At 36.5% G+C, this 21,890-nt stretch overlaps 1 protein-coding gene across 2 annotated transcripts in view; it reads right to left on the reverse strand.

The window, feature by feature from the left end:
* Positions 1–21,890, reverse strand: part of EVI5 (ecotropic viral integration site 5) — a 279,600-nt gene that overhangs the window by 103,149 nt on the left and 154,561 nt on the right. For both annotated transcript variants that reach the window (XM_025357086.1, XM_025357079.1), the window contains 3 exons: positions 6,181–6,315; positions 1,872–2,012; positions 268–426 (listed from right to left, as the gene is read on the reverse strand). In XM_025357086.1, the coding sequence (XP_025212871.1) occupies positions 268–426; positions 1,872–2,012; positions 6,181–6,315 (435 nt within the window). The remainder of the gene's footprint in view (positions 1–267; positions 427–1,871; positions 2,013–6,180; positions 6,316–21,890) is intronic.

Consider the following 21,890-nt stretch of genomic DNA (forward strand, 5'->3'; position numbering starts at 1 on the left):
TCATGCAGCACGGCAATGCTACGAGTTTTACCCAATAAAGTCAAATAAAATTTGACTGGCTTGAACTTTGTTGAATGGGTCAAAGAAGGATTAAACCTCTGAAATCCAATATAAAAATTTTTTGCCATCTTCATTTGGGCTAGAAAACTGCAGTCTATAGAGTTTCATATCTTCACCTTTTATCTCTATTCTAGATGATACAATCTGTGCACAAACCCTTGATCAGCTAATGATACTTTTTAAAGATACTGGGCTTTCCCATCATACCTGTGTTTCCATTTCCATCATCTTTTGTTTTATTTCTCTTATTTCTGCCTGTGTTTCAGCTTCTCTAAGTCGAATGGTCATCAGTTCATCTTGTAACTCATTCATAGCATTTTTCTTCGGTGGGTCTTTCCATCTCCCAGTAGTACGAGCTAAGTGGCGCTAAAGCATAAAAAATTATATTGCAGCAAGTACTCTTAGTATCAAAATCAGAGCTAATATTACTGAGCACTTATTTCAGGCCTGTGCTATATAAAACACTTTCCACACATTATTTTATTTAATCCCTAGAAAATCCTATTAATCAGGCACTATTATCATCTGAATAAAAGGGTTTCATAAAAAGACCTTTGCAGATCTTAAGCATATTTAAGATAGAATTTATTGGCCAGGCACGGTGGCTCACACCTGTAATCCCAGCACTTTGGGAGGCCGAGGCAGGCAGATCACCTGAGGTCAGGGGTTCGAGACCAGCCTGGCCAACATGATGAAACCTCGTCTGTACTTTAAAAAAAAAAAAAAAAAAGATAGAATTTATTGGAGAAAAGAGACCCGAGAAGAAAGAAGGGCACTTTCAGAATTCACTGCCCAGGATCACCACATTAAACAATTTTAGAAAGCATCATTCACATTATTGCCATTATTGGTTCCCAACTGGGGCAATTTTGTCCCTCCAGGGAACATTTGGCAATGTATGTGGTAACATTTTTGGTTTTTCACAGGTAAGAAAATGAACACTGTGATTAAATAACTTCAGGAGTATCACACAGCCAGTGCAGATCTGGGACACAAACTCAAATATAGTTCAAATTTTTTTCTCTATATACTGCAGATTAATTCTTGAAAAGAATACAATTTTCACTGTAATTTTTTTAATGAGAGATTTTTCATATTATCTTCAGTGAAATCCCAATAAATTAGAAAAAAAAATGGGGCCATCCTTAAGGAAGGAATGTTAGAAGTTAAGGGCAGTGTTTCTCAAAATATCTGTGACAAAGTACAAATTTTGTCTTTTTTGTTTTAAAATTTCAAGTTTATTGCAATCTGATACTTTGTAAAAACACGTTTTAAAAAAACGGCATGACAATGTCAACGCCTAATTTTGGTCCTTATATAGAATATGTATTTTGTTCCTTGTCAACATTTCTCTCATACATGAATAAATTTGTGGTCATATACCAGATAAATGTCATTTATTTGGTGAGGTAACTAAGTTACTAATTTATACACTAAATTTATAATGTTGTCACTCTTCTGGTGTTTCACACTAACCAACAATGGACTTAATATCAACGTAAGATAAAATATGTACAATATAGAATACTTTTACAGTTTTTCAGAAAAAGTTATACAAGGCACAACGGTACAATTACAAAAATATGATCCGATATCTACTGTATCTTTTATTTTATTATAAGAATTAAAGAGAGAGAAACAGCCTAAGAGCACTTTCAGTTTATAAATACTCTCAATTTTGACATTAAACAGGGTCTCTCTCACTTTAAACTCATCTCCTACTGTAGGTCATCAGGTACTTCAAACTCTTACATATTGGAAATTTGGGTTTTATTCTCTTTTTAAAAAGCACAAAAAATATATTAAAATACCTGCCAGTGTTCCTCTAAATCCTTGACTTGCTGTCTAAGTTCTTTCAAACCCATAATGGCTTCTGCTTCTCTCAGTTTCACAGCAATGAGTTCTTCCTGAAGCCTTGCGATATTATTCTCATCAGGAAGGGAGTTATTCCTCTAAAGAAGAAGAAAATTTAATTTGGGACTTTTAAAATTAAGGAATAAAATACAGCACACATAACAGCTATTTTGTTCCACACTTAAATGTATTTAATTTTATGCAGCTGTACTGAAATATAATTCACAAACTATGAAACTCACCCTTTTAAAATACACAAGAGCTAGTGGTTTTCAGAGTATTTACAGGGTTGTTTAAACATCACCATGTTCTAATTTCAGAATATTTTGATCACGCAAAAAAGAAAACCTATACTCATCACCAGTCATTCTACATTCCCCATTTCCCCAGCCCCTGGCAACCACCAATCTACTTTTTGTTTCCATGAATTTGCCTACCTGGACATTTCTTGTAAGTGAAATCATATGTATTTATAGCTTTTTGTGACAACCTTACTTCACTTAGAACAACGTTTTCAAGGTTCAATCTTTTTTTTATGCCAAATGATATTCCACTGTATAGATATACCACATTTAATCTATTTATTCATCAGTTAATACAAATTTGGGTTGTTTCCACTTTTTGACTATTATAATGTTGCTATGAACATTGGTACAAAAGTTTGTGTGTAGACTTAGGTTTTCAATGTTCTTAAGATATACTTAGGAGTAGAACTGTTGGCTCAGATGGTAATTTTTCTATGTTTAACTTTAGGAAACTGCCAAACTTTTCCAAAGCAGCTGTACAGATTTTCATTTCCACTAGCAATGTATGAGGGGAACTGTACTGAATTTTGAGAACACAGAAATCTAACTCTGATTTGTTAATAAAATACTAATCAAAGTTACGGAGCAACAGGATTAAAAATTTTTTCAGTATGGCAATAAACTTACTAACCTCTGATCAGGACTCCAGATAAAGCATGAACATCATTTACTTTTTAAATATTTATAGAAAACAGTAGTCCAAAATCTGTTTTTGTTGTATTTCCTCAGTATGTTATTTCTGAGAGAGGCATCAAATCTCTGTGTATTAGTCACTATTTACATCAACAGTCAAGAAATTAATACAAATTAAACAATTTAACAATTGATTCAAATGAAATGACTGAAATTAAACAACTTGATTCACGGATACAAGACTTATTTATTTATTTATATTTTTCCATAAGTTATCAGGGTTCAGGTAGTATCTGGTTACATAAGTTTTTTAGTAGTGACTTGTGAGATTTTGGTCCACCCATCACCCAAGCAGTATACAGTGCACCTTATTTGTAGTCTTTCATCCCTCACTCCCCTCCCACTCTTCCCCTCAAGTCCCCAAAGTCCACTGAATTATTCTTATGCCTTTGAGTCCTCATAGCTTAGCTCCCACGTATCAGTGAGAACATACGATGTTTGGTTTTCCATTCTTGAATTACTTCACTTAGAATAATAGTCTCCAATTTCATCCAGGACAGTGCAAATGCTGTTAATTCATTCCTTTTTATGGCTGAGTAGTATTCCATCATATATATATATATATATAAATCACAGTTTCTTTATCCACTTGTTGACCAATGGGCATTTGCATTGGTTCCACGATTTTGCAATTGTGATCTGTGCTGCTATAAACATGTGTGTGCAAGTATCTTTTTCAAATAATGACCTTTTTTTCCCTCTGGGTAGATAGATACCCAGTAGTGGGATTGCTGGGTCAAATGGTACTTCTACTTTTAGTTCTTTAAGGAATCTCCACACTGTTTTCCATAGTGGCTGTACTAGTTTACATTCCCACTAGCAGTGCAGAAGCGTTCCCTGTTCATTGCATCCATGCCAACATCTACTGTTTTTTTATTTTTTTTTTTGATTACCGCTAATCTTGTGGAAGTAAGGTGGTATTACATTGTGGTTTTGATTTGCATTTCCCTGATCATTAGTGACGTTTAGTACTTTTTCTTTTTTCTTTTCTTTTTTTTTTTTTGAGACGGAGTCTTCCTCTGTAGCCCAGGCTCGAGTGCAGTGGCACGATCTTGGCTCACTGCAACTTCTGCCTCCCAGGTTCAAGCAATTCTCTGCCTCAGCCTACCGAGTAGCTGGGATTACAGGCGCCTGCCACCACAACTGGCGAATTGTTTGTATTTTTAGTAGACACAAGGTTTCATTATCTTGCCCAGGTCTTTATCATTATCAAGGCTGGTCTTGAACTCCTGACCTTGTGATCCACTCACTTTGGCCTCCCAAAGGGCTGGGATTACAGGCGTGAGCCACCGCACCCAGCCGATGTTTAGTATATTTTCATATGTTTGTTGGCCATTTGTATATCTTCTTTTGAGAATTGTCTATTCATGTCCTTAGCCCACTTTCTGATGAGAGTATTTTCTTCTTACTGATTTGAGTTCGTTGTAGATTCTGGATCTTAGTCCTTTGTCAGACATATAGATTGTGAAGATTTTCTGCCACTCTGTGGGTAGTCTGTTCACTCTGCTGACTGTTCCTTTTTCCGTGCAAAAGCTCTTTAGTTTAATAAGGTCCCAGCTATTTATCTTTGTTTTAATTGCATTTGCTTTTGGGTTCTTGGTCATGAAATCCTTGCCTAAGCAAATGTCTAGAAGGGTTTTTCCAATGTTATCTTCTAGAACTTTTATAGTTTCCGGTTTTAGGTTTAAGTCCTTAATCCATCTTTTAAGTTGATTTTTGTATAATGTGAGAGAAGAGGATCCAGTTTCATGCTCCTACATGTGGCTAGCCAATTATCCCAGCACACGGATACAAGATTTAGATCAATTTCCCACCATATTAAAAGATAAAAAGGACACAGGGTAGCCCAGTATCAAACTTCTCCGGAGAGTTACCAAGAGATCCAAAATTAGGTCCTAGGGAAAGCTCCCTAGGTAAACAGGTAAACTGAGGTAACATTGAGATTTCAAGGCCTGATTCTATGAAATTTTCATCTCTAAATATTTCATGGTACACATGCAAATTTCTGCTCACAGGGATGATGAAATGAAGTTATTCTCACCAATTACACATTCTTATGATGGACTTTAAATATTTTCTCAGTTGAAAACCAAAAATTTACTGCATATGCATTTAAAAGATTGCTGGAAGCAGAAAAAAAGAGAATGCTGCATGAAGAAATTACCATAGGAAGCATGCTACCTTTCAAATTCCTTTCTACTTTATAATGTGAAAAATGAAAAACACCCCAGCCACTTACGAAATCCAGTTTTGAATAGAATCCAAATACACTTCTATCAAATATTCAAAATCTTTCTAACTGCAAGACACAGATTCTTCTCTAAATCATGTAACCCAGAATACACCTAAGTTAGAGACCAAATATTCTGTAGCCATTTCTTTCAGCACTCTTGCTGGCTTTTTTTTCTCAACAAATAGAAAGAATACATTTTCCAGAAATATAAAAATAGCAAGGAGCTTTCCAGCAAAATTATTCCATTACTGTTTCTCATTACACTTGTCCTATTTCATTAAGAAAATAGTTAAAAATACCTGACACTGTTATGTCCATTATCTATCAGGTTTTTGGATTCAGTAGCTAGCTATTACTTAAGAGTAAAAAGGAACTAATGACACAGAGCACAGGCCACCAATAAATTTACAGATGAGAAAACAAGAGATTCAGAGTTTGTAATCTAGAACTTTTAAATCTGAAAGTTATAAGAAACCTGAAGTTCTTCTATTCCCATTACTTATCTGATCTTTGATGTTCTTCAATATCCTTGAAAAGAAGTAAGTTAGCTTCTGTGAGTACACTCAGGCTAAAAGGAACTTCCTACATATCCTGAGGTAACTTGTTCTAGATTGGACAGTTCTAACAACTACACTCAGATGAAATTTTCCCTGAAATGTCTATGTATTAGTCCTATTCTATCTCTTCCACATGAAAATATTGCAATATTTGACGACAGCAGTTAATTTCTTTCACCCGAGTTTCTCTTCTGCAACATTTAGATACTCTTTTTATGAAAATTATTCTGGTCGTTTTCCTCCAAAAGGGCTCTAATCTCCATTTTTATCCTTAAATATGGGGCTTTGATTAGTATGAAGGCAACAAGGAATAACTGGCAATTTTAAAAATCTTTTTTTCCTTTTCCTCTTAGTAACTAATATGTAAGGCTTCTAATGTATAAAAACACCAAGTCAATTAAATTGCTCAGTAAGTACTTAACAAATATCACATATCCCCTCTAATTTGGAAGTGACTGCATTTGTGTAGGTTTCTTACCTTCTCTATATCCAAGACTTTATCCTGCATCTCTTTTAGTGCACACTGAGACTCAGCTTCACTCAGTCGGGCTTGGACCAATTCCTTTTCTAGCTGTAGCACAAAATCTTCGTTGTAGTTGGAACTGCATTTATGCTAAAGGTTACAGACATACATTGAAATTTCATGGAAGTATAAACATGTATATACAGTAAAAACAATGCAACTACCTAATACAGTTATATTAAGGGCAACTAAATAGGAGAAGTTCCATCTACCCAATATTACCAATGTATCTCCTCCAATTAACTTTTCCAATGAGTAAAAAAGCCCAACTTTGATATCTATAAAGACGACCACATTATTGGGCTTTAGTAACTAGTTATTGCACTGATCAAAACTGATTCATACAAGATAAACATCTCCTTTTATCTGTCCATCCATCCAGATACAAAGAATTCGTTCTGACTTTACAGACCTACACCACACAATAAATAGGATAGCAATTAGCCACTTGTGGCTACTGAACATTTGAAATGTGGCTAATCAAGATTAAAACAAGTTTTAAGTATAAAATACAAACTGGATTTTGAAGACTTAATATGAAATTTAAAAATCTCAATGATTTTTATATCAATTACATGTTAAAATAATATTTTGAATATACTGAGGTAAATAAAAATATTAATTTTACCTTTTTTAAACTCCTTTTAATGTGGCTATTAGAAAATTTTAAATTACATCTGTGACACATTATATATTGCTATTTGATAGTACTATTATGTACTACAGAAGACATGTAAACATTACTCAAAAATATATTTTAATCTAATGGAAAAAAAACAGGGTACCCACAATAATGTGAACCATCTAAATTCCAAAATAACAAAATTGTATTTGTGCTTAGAAATCTTCTTCAGAAGATATGCATGGTTTCCCAGCACTTTGGGAGGCCGAGGTGGGTGGATCACTTGAGGCCAGAACTTCAAGATCAGCCTAGCCAACAAGGTGAAACCCTGACTCTACTAAAACTACAAAAATTAGCTGGGCATGGTGGCACACATCTGTAATCCCTGTTACTAGGGAGGGTGAGGCAGGAGAATGGCTTGAGCCCAGGAGGTGGAGGTTGCAGTGAGCCGAGATCATGCCACTGTACTCCAGCCCAGGCAACAGAGCAAGACTCTTGTCTCAAGAAGAAAAGACAAAAAAAAAAAAAAAAGATATACATAGAAATAACTGCTGGAAGCAGAGAAGACGCAGATGCTGCACGAAGAAATTAACCCCGGAAGCACGCCATGTTCCCATTTGCTTTCCTACTCTATAAAACATGAATATTGATGCAAACACTTAAGTCATCATTTTTAAGCCAGTGCCCATACAAAAGCTTCTGTACAGAAGCAATATGCAATTTATCATTATAAAATACTTTCTAAAATAAATTGTCTATTACTTCACATTTAATTCATGTAGTAAAGAAAATGTGGCAACTCAAAATTACAAAATAAAGTCATAAAAAACAATCTTCTACTGAACTAGCATGAATAAAGCACAGTTATTTTTACTCTTTAATATGTTAGGAACAAAATAGATGTCAAATTAGAACTATTAAAAATAACCAGATGCTTAATATATGGTACTCTCCTGCCCCAGTTACCCAAAAAGATGTGCAAATGAGGACTTTAATTCAATGCATTATACATTATTTCTTCTAGTAATTTTGATACTATTGAAACAATATTTCAATACGAAAAGAGAATCTGCAACAGACACATCATCTTAGCAAATACTTACCTTCTATCAATTAGGAAAAAGGCATTCTTTTGGAATGACCACATCCAAACTAGAAGTGCCATAATTTATTTAATCAGATCATAGTTATTTCATGGGTACTGGTAGAATTTTTTTGCCCTCAACTTAAAGCCCTGGCAACTGTAGTACAGGTTTGTCTGCCAAGACTTTATATTAGGAGATCCCCAAGAAAACATCAAACTCAAAGGCTCATATGAGAATGGAACTCTTGATTGGAATAAACCAACTAATCCAATCAAGTACAAAAGGCTATAGTAATGTTGGGAACAAATCTTTATTAATAAAATTTACAGAGAGCTGAAATGCTCTGATAACAAGTCATTCTGGATAATATGTATCTTATGCTTTTTATACACTAAAACATATTATTTTAGTCTTCTGGATTAAAATAATTCTAAATGTATTATGTAATAGTTTTGCCACTGACACAGTTTACAGAATATAATTCTCTTAATTATCAGGTCTTCATGATGATAGTCAACTAACACATTGCAAATTACACAGCATCTAAGGAAAAGATGCTGCTGTGAACTATAAATTGCCTGAAGCTAACCACTGTAGTTTCAATTTATTCTATTTTCCACAGGGGGAAAAACAGTTTTATAAACACGTTTTAATGTTTGACAGAAATGACAATTATGACAGCAGCTAACATCTACTCGCCACTTACTATGTGCCAGATACAAGTTAAGCACTTTATATTCTCCTTTAACCCTCACCACAATTACTACCTTACTAATAAGGAAACTAATAGGGTACACCAAGGTCAAACAGCAGTTGATAGTGCTATTAATTGAGAGTTTGTATTACAGAGCCCATGTTCCTCACCTTTAAGCCATATAGGTGTTGAAGAGTTTAATATATTGTTTTAATATATACTGTTCTAAAAATCAATGATATAATATTTTAAAAATCCAAACTTCTAAAAAAATCTAAGCATATAGATCTCACATGTTCTTGTATTAAGAAATTCCTAGAAGAGTGCATTTCATATTCAAGTGAGTAACTTGGACAAATACACAATTTGCTTTACCAAATGACAACTGCCACAATTATGATGGCAGGCAGTCTCAGCAAGGGGGGCTTTTATTTAAAAGCGTACAAATGACAGATGACTTCCCTATACTTATATCAAGTTAATTTATGTAAATGAATCTCATAATGTTTCTGTGATACCAGCAATCCCAGTCCAATGAAACTGACAGAAATTCTTTTTAGTAAGCAGAGTCTGCTTTTCAATCCTATGTGCTTTTCTGGTGTTGCAAAAATTATAAAGGTAAAGGTAAGTTAGAAAGTTCTCAGTAATCTTTTTGCTTGTTTCTTGAGCTTAAAAAAAATCTTCAATATTTTAAGGATATAGGAGTAATACAGTAAAAAGTAAATATTTGTATTGGGGGAAGTTTCTCATATTATTAAGTGAAAAAAATTGAAATTAGAAAAAGGGTTGTCCACACAAATATATCAAGTATTGCTTGAATTTAAGTATACATTAAGCTTTTAACTAACTTCAAGATATGACATTTATATGTCCTTTTCAGGAACCCAAACATTTCATGGAACCCTGTTCTTGTCTGTTTTGTAACACTTATCACAACTCTAAAAAAAAAATTGTGCAAGCTGCCCAAAGTAATTCATAGATTCAATGCTATTTCCATCAAACTACCACTGACATTCTTCACAGAATTAGACAAAAACTACTTTAAATTTCATATGGAACCAAAGAAGAGCCTGTATAACCAAGCAAAAAGAACAAGGCTGGAGGCATCACGCTACCTGACTTTAAACTATAATACATGGCTACGGTAACCAAAACAGCATGGTACGGGTACCAAAACAGACATACAGAGCAATGGAACAAAACAGAGACCTCAGAAATAACACCACACTTCTACAACCATCTGATCTTCGACAAACCTGACAAAAGCAATGGGGAAAGGAACTCCTATTCAATAAATGGTGCTCAGAAAACTGGCTAGCCATATGCAGCAAACTGAAACTGGATCCCTTCCTCACACCTTATATAAAAATTTACTCAAGATGGATTAAAGACTTAAATGTAAAACCCAAAACCATAAAAACCCTAGAAGAAAACCTAGGCAAGGTATTACTCAGGACATAGGCATGGAGAAAGACTTCATGATGAAAACACCAAAAGCAATTGCAACAAAAGCCAAAATTGACAAATGAGATCTAATTAAAGAGTTTCTGCACAGCAAAAGAAACTACCATCAGAGTGAACAGGCAACCTACAGAATGGGAGAAAATTTTTTGCAATCTACCCATCTGACAAAGGTCTAATATTCAGAATTATTGGGGGAAACCAGCCCCCGATAATTCAATGTTATTTCACACAGGTTCTTTTCTATTTCTCTAAGTGTCAGCCGGTCTCAGAAATACAGGGAAAGAGTACAAAAGAGAGAAATTTTAAAGCCGGGTGTCCAGGGGAGACATCACATGTCGGCAGGTTCCATGATGCCCCCCAAGCCACAAAACCAGCAAATTTTTATGAGTGATTTTTAAAAGGGGAGGGAGCATATGAATAGGTTGTGGGTCACAGAGATCACATGCTTCACAAGGTAATAAAATATCACAAGGCAAATGGAGGCAGGGCGAGATCACAGGACCAGTGCAAAATTAAAAATGCTAATGAAGTTTCGGGCACGCACTGTCATTGATAACATCTTATCAGGAGACAGGGTTTGAGAGCAGACAACTGGTCTGACCAAAATTTATTAGGTGGGAATTTCCTCGTCCTAATAAGTCTAGGAGTGCTACAGGAGATGGGCACTTATTTCATCCCTTATCTACCACCGTAAAAGACAGACGTCCCCAAAGCAGCCATTTTTGAGACCTCCCCTTGGGAACTCATTCTCTTTCTCAGTGATGTTCCTTGCTGAGAAAAAGAATTCAGCGATATTTCTCCTATTTGCTGTTGAAAGAAGAGAACTATGCCTCTGTTCCACCTGGCTCTCAGGCAGACAGACCTAATGGTTATCTCCCTAGCTCCCTGAACATTGCTGTTATCCTGTTCTTTTTTCAAGGTGCACAGATTTCATATTGGTTAAACAATTTGTGCAGTTAACGCAATCATCACAGGGTCCTGAGGCGACATTCATCCTCAGCTTATGAAGATGACAGGATTAAGAGATTAAAGACAGGCATAGGAAATCACAAGGGTATTGACTGGGGAAGTGGTAAGTGTCCATGAAATCTTTACAATTTATGTTCAGAGATAGCAGTAAAGACAGGCGTAAGAAATTATAAAAATAATAATTTGGGGAACTAATAAATGTCCATGCAATCTTCACAATTTATGTTCTGTCATGGCTTCAGCCAGTCCCTCCATTCGGGGTCCCTGAATTCCAGCAACACAGAATCTACAAGGAACCTAAACAAATTTACAAGAAAAAAACAACCCCATCAAAAAGTGGGCAAAGGATATGAAGAGACACTTCTCAAAAGATGACATTTACATGGCCAAAAAACATAGGAAAAAAAGCTCAACATCACTGATCATTAGAGAAATGCAAATCAAACCCACAATGAGATACCATCTCATGCCAATCAGAATGGCAATTATTAAAAAGTTGAGAAACAACAGATGCTGGTGAGGCTGTGGACAGACAGGAATGCTTTTACAGTGTTCATGGTAATGTAAATTAGTTCAACCATCATGGAAGACAGTAGGGCGATTCCTCAAAGTTCTAGAACCAGAAATACCATTTGACCTAGCAATCCCACTACCGGGTATATACCCAAAAGAATATAAATCATTCTACTATAAAGACACATATGGCCGGGCGCAGTGGCTCACGCCTGTGTTGCCAGCACTTTGGGAGGCCGAGGTGGGTGGATCACGAGGTCAGGAGATAGAGACCATTGTGGCTAACACGGTGAAACCCTGTCTCTACTAAAAATACAAAAAAATTAGCTGGGCATGGTGGTGGGCACCTGTAGTCCCAGCTGCTGGGGAAGCTGAGGCAGGAGAACGGTGTGAACCCAGGAGGCAGAGCTTGCAGTGAGCTGAGATCGCACCACTGCACTCCAGCCTGTGCGACAGAGCGAGACTCTGTCTCAAAAAAAAAAAAAAAAAGACACATGCATACATATGTTTACTGCAGCACTGTTTACAATAGAAAAGACTTGGAATCAACCCAAATGTCCATCAATGATAGACTGGATTAAGAAAATGTGGTACATAAACACCATGGAATACTATGGAGCCATAAAAAGGAATGAGATCATGTCTCTTGCAGGGACATGGAAGCCATCATTCTCAGCAAACTGACACAGGAACAGAAAACCAAAAACCACATGTTCTCACTCATAAGTGGCAGTTGAGCAATGAGAACACATGGACACAGGGAAGAGAACGACACACACCAGGGCCTATTGGGGGTTGAGGGGGAAGAAGAGGGAACTCAGAGGATGAGTCAGTATGTGCAGCAAACCACCATGCCACAGGTATACCTATGTAACAAACTTGCACATTCTGCACATGTATCCCAGAACTTAAAAGTAACATTTAAAAAAAATTGTGTGATTAATTTTTTAAATGTTTACCTCTATATATACTATATAAGCAAATGCCGGAGACAGCCTGACTGATTTACCATTGTAAATCAGTAACTGCCTGGTTAACAGAACCAAACAGTGCTTTTCATAGGTAGGTGAGCAAAATATTATCTGCTGAATGAATCAGTTAACCCTTGGTTTAACAACAAAATCCCTGTATTATATAATTTACATTAAACATAGGAAGTGGAAGTTGAATGCTGCAAAAAAAAAAAAAAAATCTATAAAACTGATGGTTAATCTATTTTTAATTGAAATGCCTACCTAGCAATCTTGAACCATTTTCCCAAAACAAAATAATGATACAATGTTTCAATTTGCTCCAAAAACAAAATTTGTAACAATGTGGGAAGATGGCACATTTGGACCACCATATCCAAAAGCATCTGAAAAAAAGTTATACAAGGCAAGTATTCTGGAATAGGTTTCTACATCACAAAATCACAGCAGAAAAAAATAAAAAGTTACATCTTCCTTTCCCTCAGCATATGATCCCAAAAAGATGTTTGTAATCCTCCCTACCACATGCTATAAACAGGATTTTAAAAAACCAAAGCAGTATGGTGGTACAATTTAAATATTTGCTACACTAAAATTGTTGAAAAATAGGCCAGGCACGGTGGCTCACACCTGTAATCCCAGCACTTTAGGAGGCTGAGGCGGGTGGATCATGAGGTCAGGAGATGAAGGCCATCCTGGCTAACACGGTGAAACCCCATCTCTACTAAAAATACAAAAAATTAGCCGGGCGTGGTGGCCCATGCGTGTAGTCCCAGCTACTCAGGAGGCTGAGATTCACTTGAACCCAAAAGGTGAAGGTTCGCAGGAGATTTGCTTGAACCCAAAACGTGGAAGTTGCAGTGAGCTGAGATTGTGCCACTGCACTCCAGCCTGGGCAACAGAGCGAGACTCCATTTAAAAAAAATTTTTTTTGAAAAATACATAATTTTTATATGATTTGTGCTCAACATCCAGAAATTACATACATCCTTTAAAAAGACATTTACCTCTGGTTATTGGTGTAAATGTAAGTTTTTTGTTGTTGTTGTTAATGATGTAAGAAAATGTTAAGAAAACAATTTCCACTAAAGAAACCCCTCATTTATTATCTAAAAGGAAAATACAATCACATACTAATATAAAACATTTTATCTTTAGACTGAGGTCAAAATTAGTTCTGGAAAAAAATCTCTGTCCACATTTATAGGTATAGTGACCAAAAGTTGAAGAATTTACCAAATTACATGTATAAAGTCATCTATCTTGGATTTTTAGAGAGACCTATAACAACTAACTTCCATTTTCCTAAAGAAAAACAAACCCAGACAGTCTTGTACGTTGTATCTTTGTTCTCATTGGTTTCAAAGAACATCTTTATTTCTGCCTTCCTTTCGTTATGTACTCAGTAGTCATTCAGGAGCAGGTTGTTCAGTTTCCATGTAGTTGAGCGGTTTTGAGTAAGTTTCTTAATCCTGAGTTCTAGTTTGACTGCACTGTGGTCTGAGAGACAGTTTGTTATAATTTCTGTTCTTTTACATTTGCTGAGGAGTGCTTTACTTCCAACTATGTGGTCAATTTTGGAATAAGTGTGATGTGGTGCTGAGAAGAATGTATATTATGTTGATTTTGGGTGGAGAGTTCTGTAGATATCTATTAGGTCCGCTTGGTGCAGAGCTAAGTTCAATTCCTGGATATCCTTGTTAACTTTCTGTCTCGTTAATCTGTCTACTGTTGACAGTGGGGTGTTAAAGTCTCCCATTATTATTGTATGGGAGTCTAAGTCTCTTTGTAGGTCTCTCCGGACTTGCTTTATGAATCTGGGTGCTCCTGTATTGGGTACATACATATTTAGGATAGTTAGCTCTTCTTATTGAATTGATCCCTTTACCATTATGTAATGGTATTCTTTGTCTCTTTTGATCTTTGTTGGCTTAAAGTTTTCTGGGACACATTTAAAGCAGTGTGTAGATGCAAATTTATAGCACTAAATGCCCACAAGAGAAACCAGGAAAGATCTAAAATCGACACCCTGATGCAGCTGGAAACCATCATTCTTAGCAAACTATCACAAGAACAGAAAACCAAACACCGCATGTTCTCACTCATAGGTGGGAACTGAACAATGAGATCACTTGGACTCGGGAAGGGGGACATCACACACCGGGGCCTATTATGGGGAGGTGGGAGGGGGGAGGGATTGCATTGGGAGTTATACCTGATGTAAATGACGAGTTGATGGGTGCTGACGAGTTGATGGGTGCAGCACAGCAACATGGCACAAGTATACATATGTAACAAACCTGCATGTTATGCACATGTACCCTAGAACTTAAAGTATAATAATAATAATAATAATAATAATAATAATAAAAAGAAACCAAAGTTTAATAGCTAAAAAAAAATAAAAATAAAAAAATAAAAAATAAAAAAAAAATATGTCCTCAAGTAAAAAATAAAAATAAAAAAAAAATAAAAGAACTAGAGAAGCAAGAGCAAACACATTCAAAAGCTAGCAGAAGGCAGGAAATAACTAAGATCAGAGCAGAACTGAAGAAGACACAAAAAACCCTTAAAAAAAATCAATGAATCCAGGAGCTGGGTTTTTGAAAAGATCAACAAAATTGGTAGACAACTAGCAAGACTAATAAAGGAGAAAAGAGAGAAGAATCAAACAGATGCAATAAAAAATGATAAAGGGGATATCACCACCGACCCCACAGAAATACAAACTACCATTCTCTATAAACTACATTTATAGAGAATACTATAAACACCTCCATGCAAATAAACTAGAAAATCTAGAAGAAATGGATAAATTCCTGGACACATACACTCTCCCAAGACTAAACCAGGAAGTAGTTGAATCCCTGAATAGGCGAATAACAGGCTCTGAAATTGAGGCAATAATTAATAGCCTACCAACCACAAAAAGTCCAGGACCAGATGGATTCACAGCTGAATTCTACCAGAGGTACAAGGAGGAGCTGGTACCATTTCTTGTGAAACTATTCCAATCAACAGAAAAAGAGGGAATCCTCCCAAACTCATTTTATGAGGGCAACATCATCCTGATACCAAAGCCTGGCAGAGATACAACAAAAAAAGAGAATTTTAGACCAATATCCCTGATGAACATCGATGCAAAAATCCTCAATAAAATACTGGCAAACCGAATCCAGCAGCACATCAAAAAGTTTATCCACCATGATCAAGTGGGCTTCACCCCTGGGATGCAAGGCTGGTTCAACATACGCAAATCAATAAACATAATCCATCACATAAACAGAACCAATGAAAAAAACCACATGATTATCTCAATAGATGCAGAAAAGGCCTTCAACAAAATTCAACAGCCCTTCATGCTAAAAACTCTCAATAAATTCGGTATTGATGGAACGTATCTCAAAATAATAAGAACTATTTATGACAAACCCACAGCCAATATCATACAGAATGGGCAAAAACTGGACGCATTCCCTTTGAAAACTGGTACAAGACAGGGATGCCCTCTCTCATCACTCCTATTCAACATAGTGTTGGAAGTTCTGGCCAGGGCAATCAGGCAGGAGAAAGAAATAAAGGGTATCCAATCAGGAAAAGAGGAAGTGAAATTGTCCCTGTTTGCAGATGACATGATTGTATATTTAGAAAACCCTATCATCTCAGCCCAAAATCTCCTTAAGTTGATAACTTCAGCAAAGTCTCAGGATATCAATGTACAAAAATCACAAGCATTCTTATACACCAATAACAGACAAACAGAGAGCCAAATCATGAGTGAATTCCCATTCACAATTGCTTCAAAAAGAATAAAATACCTAGGAATCCAACCTACAAAGTTGAAGGACCTCTTCAAGGAGAACCACAAACCACTGCTCAATGAAATAAAAGAGGACACAAACAAATGGAAGAACATTCCATGCTCATGGATAGGAAGAATCAGTATCATAAAAATGGCCATACTGCCCAAGTTAATTTATAGATTCGATGCCATCCTCATTAAACTACCAATGACTTTCTTCACAGAATTGGTAAAAACTACTTTAAAGTTCATATGGAACCAAAAAAGAGCCTGCATTGCCAAGACAATTCTAAGCAAAAAGAACAAAGCTGGAGGCATCACACTACCTGACTTCAAACTATACTACAAGGCTACAGTAACCAAAACAGCATGGTACTGGTACCAAAACAGAGATATAGACCAATGGAACAGAACAGGGCCTTCAGAAATAATACCATACATCTATAACCATCTGATCTTTGACAAATCTGAGAGAAACAAGAAATGGGGAAAGGATTCCCTGGGAAAACTGGCTAGCCATATGTAGAAAGCTGAAACTGGATCCCTTCCTTACATCTTATATGAAGATTAATTCAAGATGGATTAGAGACTTAAATGTTAGACCTAAAACCATAAAAATTCTAGAAGAAAACCTAGACAATACCATTCAGGACATAGGCATGGGCAAGGACTTCATGTCTAAAACACCAACAGCAATGGCAACAAAAGCCAAAATTGACAAATGGGATCTAATTAAATTAAAGAGCTTCTGCACAGCAAAAGAAACTACCATCAGAGTGAACAGGCAACCTACAGAATGGGAGAAAATTTTTGCAATCTACTCATCTGACAAAGGGCTAATATCCAGAACCTACAAAGAACTCAAATAAATTTACAAGAAAAAAACAAACAACCCCATCAAAAAGTGGGCAAATGGCCGGGCACGGTGGCTCCAGCCTGTAATCTCAGCGCTTTGGGAGGCCGAGATGGGCGGATAACGAGGTCAGGAGATCGAGACCATCCTGGCTAACACGGTGAAACCCCGTCTCTACTAAAAAATACAAAAAAACTAGCCTGGCGAGGTGGCAGGTGCCTGTAGTCCCAGCTACTCGGGAGGCTGAGGCAGGAGAATGGCGTGAACCCGGGAGGCGGAGCTTGCAATGAGCTGAGATCCAGCCACTGCACTCCAGCCTGGGCGACAGAGCAAGACTCCGTCTCAAAAAAAAAAAAAAAGTGGGCAAAGGATATGAACAGACACTTTCCAAAAGAAGACATTTATGCAGCCAACAGACACATGAAAAAATGCTCATCATCACTCGCCATCAGAGAAATGCAAATCAAAACTGCAATGAGATAGCATCTCACACCAGTTAGAATGGTGATCATTAAAAAGTCAGGAAACAACAGCTGCTGGAGAGGATGTAGAGAAATAGGAACACTTTTACACTGTTGGTGGGACTGTAAACTAGTTCAACCATTGTGGAAGACAGTGTGGCGATTCCTCAAGGATCTAGAACTAGAAATACCATTTGACCCAGCCATCCCATTACTGGGTATATACCCAAAGGATTATAAATCATGCTGCTATAAAGACACATGCACATTTATGTTTATTGCAGCACTATTCACAATAGCAAAGACTTGGAACCAACCCAAATGTCCATCAGTGATAGACTGGATTAAGAAAATGTGAAACATATACACCATGGAATACTATGCAGCCATAAAAAAGGATGAGTTCATGTCCTTTGTAGGGACATGGATGCAGCTGGAAACCATCATTCTCAGCAAACTATTGCAAGAACAGAAAACCAAACACTGCATGTTCTCGCTCATAGGTGGGAATTGAACAATGAGAACACTTGGACACAGGAAGGGGAACATCACACACTGGGGCCTGTCGTGGGGTAGGGGGACAGGGGAGGGATGGCATTAGGAGAAATGCCTAATGTAAATGATGAGCTAATGGGTGTAGCACACTAACATGGCACATGTATACATACGTAACAAACTTGCACGTTGTACACATGTACCCTAGAACTTAAAGTATAATTTAAAAATCAATAAATTTTTTAAAAAGAAAAAAAAAAGAAAAACAAACCCACCAGGTATATCAGGTGTGGATAATTCCTAAATGCTGCTGTACAAACATTTTCTAAAATACATTATATAGAAGAATTCACAACTTCACTGATAAACAGGTAGTTTTTATTTTATTAACATTTATTCATGTGTTTAATCCAGGTAAGATGAGTTTATATTCCTCATATCAAATCTTTGGTTCTTAAAAAGCCTACATAATTCTTTGATGTTCTCTCTAGAATTACAGAAAAGGGAGGGAAGACGAGAAGAAATCCTGTCTAGTCTTCCACTAAGTACTTCCTAGTATGAAGGTCCCAATAACTTCAAACGGCAGTCATTTCAGCATTCAGCAGCTTTTAACTCAAATTCCTCCTTATTTATGCTGAACTAAACAGCAAAATAAAAATACCTGAATGGTAAGACCAAGAACAGCTGGATAAAACTGCATAATAAAAATACCTGAATGACAGGCAGTCATAGGTGAGTCACAAAGCTTTTAAAGGGATTAAGCTAGACTCAGAGAGTTGGTCTCATCAGGAAAAGTTGTCCAACATAAACACATTTGTTACACCCCACATTAGGAAGAGTCAGATGTGCAACTGTATGAAATATCACTAGAGGATTTCTACGTCTAGGGGCTTCTTGCAAAAACTCATTGGAGCATGTAAAATACTTAGACAGTTTAATCTATATGCTCAGTTTGATCTTATGCTTAACTTATTTACTTAATTTATTTAGTGCACTAAATACAAATTCAATAATAAATTAACTCAATTTTTTTTTTTTTAAGAGATAGGGTCTTGCTCTGTCACCCAATCTGGAGTGCAGTGGCACATCAATGATCACTCAAGCGAGCCTCCCACCTCAGCTTCCCCAGTAGCTAGGACTTATAGGCATGTCCCACCATGCTTGGCTAATTTTTTTTATTTCTTGTAGAGACAGGGTCCTGCTATGTCACTGGTCTTGAACTTCTGGTCTCAAGCAATCCTCCCGTCTTGTCTCCCAAAGTGCTATGGTTACAGGCATGAGTCACTGTGCCTGGCCTTCAATGATTTTTGAAAACTAACAATAGTAGGTTCCAACTATCAAGTGCCAGCGTAAAATGGAAGCAGTGACCTACTAAAGACAATCATTCTGTAACTGGAACTGCAGAAACACTTGTTAAACAAAGCCAATACTCAAAATTAGTTAAAAATAAACTTTACCTTTTAAAAACTGCTGCTCCGAAGTTTAATATACTATCATAAGATAACTATACAGCATATCACTGTACCAATAGCATTGAAACTATTAAGAATTATATGAAATATTGAACAAAAGTCAATAAATCTGGAGTAACATAAAAGAGTTCATAGTGAGTCAGAGGGAGCCAGAGATATTAAAAGCAAAAAAAGAGAAAGGTTCTTGTTTATAGCTAATAAATGTAGAAAAATGAGAGAATATGAAAATCACCATTTTGGAAACCTAATGTAATAACTGATTCCATAAGGATCATCCATGGAGGGTAAAAGCATTCGGTAAAAGGTGGATGGAGAACAAGATAGTTATATAGTAAAAAATATTTCAAACATATCACTTAATAGTGGCAAACATGAAATCATAGCTTTTACGAGGGAAAGAGTCTGAGATAACCAAACCTAGCATTGAAACCAAACTCAGCATCACTAATAGTGGGCACAATTTATATCATGTGCCTTCCTGATTTAAAGCAAAAAGAAGTTTACAACATCATCTGTAATCTAAACGTCTGAGTGTAGTTTATAAGAAATACAATGACACCATGAGGAAGGAATTAGACAAATCTAGAATATGAAATAAGACAACTAGGCCACACCTGTAAAAAGTTAATGTCATTCCTGACATTGGTTGTTTCTTTCATCAGTCTGGACAGAGATTTGTCAACTTTATTGATCATTTCAAGAAACCAGCTTTTGGTTTCACAAATTTTCTCTACTTTTGTTTTCAATTTAACTGATTTCTGCTCTTTTTATTATTTGTCCATTCTGCTTGGTTAGCTTGAATCTGCTTTATATGTCTAGTTTCTTTTTTTTTTTTTTTTTTTTGAGACAGAGTCTCACTCTGTTGCCCAGGCTGGAGTGCTGTGGCCGGATCTCAGCTCACTGCAAGCTCCGCCTCCCGGGTTCCCGCCATTCTCCTGTCTCAGCCTCCCGAGTAGCTGGGACTACAGGCGCCCGCCACCTCGCCCGGCTAGTTTTTTGTATTTTTTAGTAGAGACGGGGTTTCACCGTGTTAGCCAGGGTGGTCTCGATCTCCTGACCTCGTGATCCGCCCATCTCGGCCTCCCAAAGTGCTGGGATTACAGGCTTGAGCCACCGCGCCCGGCCCTATGTCTAGTTTCTTAAGGCGGAAGCTTAGATTATTGGTTTGAGACTTACTGACTTGCCTAATAAGCACTTAATACATTTTCCACTTAATATTATAAGCACTTAATACATTTTCCACTAAGCACTGCATTAGATGGGTCCCACAAATTTTTAGATATTGTGTCTTCATTTTTACTTAATTAAAGTATGTTCTAATTTCCTTTTAGACTTCCTCTTTGACCCATGGGTAAAAACGTATTGTTTAATTTCCAAATATTAGGGGATTTTCCAGATACCTATTATTAATTCCTAGTTGAATGCTATTAGAGTCAGAGAAGATCCTTTGTATGATTTCTATTATTTCAAATTTGATAAAGTTTCTTTTAAGGCCCAGAATATGTTCTATCTTCATAAATCTTCCATGTATGCTTGAAAAGAATATGTATTCTGCTGTTATGAGGTACAGTGTTCCATAAATACCTATCAGGGCAGGCTGGATGACAGTACTGTTCAGGTCTTCTGCTACCTACTTGCTTCATCAATTACTGAGACAGGGACGTCAAAGATTTGAACTTGTTCACTCTACCTTTCAGTTCTATCAGTTCAGGTTAATGTTCCTGCTAGCATACACACCTTAGGTGACACACACTCCTAAACACACTCCATAACAATCTTATTTAAGATTGTAATGTCTTCTTGGTGAACTATCATTATAGATAGTCCTCTTTACTCTTGGTGCTATTCCTTGTTCTGAAGTCTACCTTGTCTATGATCTTCATGCAGACACTCCAGGCTTTCTTTTGCTTCGATTTCCATATTTTATCTTTTTCATCCTTTTAATTTTTTCCAGTTGTAATTAAAATATTATGTCCAATAATTACAGGCAGACCATCTTGATCCTTCACTCCTAGAAACTGACTGTGGGGGAAAGTCACTATCATTAGCTATCAAGCTCTACATGTTTCCAATAGCTACAGAGCAACCTACTTTGGCCTCTGTAATTTCTAATTTTTGTAACTGAGACTACTTCGCCCCTACCTACAGGCTCAGATTCACTGATATTTTGGGACCAACCTTATTTCTAAGTAGAGGGACATGAAGACCTTATGTCTGCCCTACTCTGACACATTAAATTGAGCTATCCTATCCAAACATCACAT

The sequence above is a fragment of the Theropithecus gelada genome, chromosome 1 (genome assembly GCF_003255815.1).
Source record: "Theropithecus gelada isolate Dixy chromosome 1, Tgel_1.0, whole genome shotgun sequence".
NCBI lineage: Eukaryota > Metazoa > Chordata > Mammalia > Primates > Cercopithecidae > Theropithecus > Theropithecus gelada.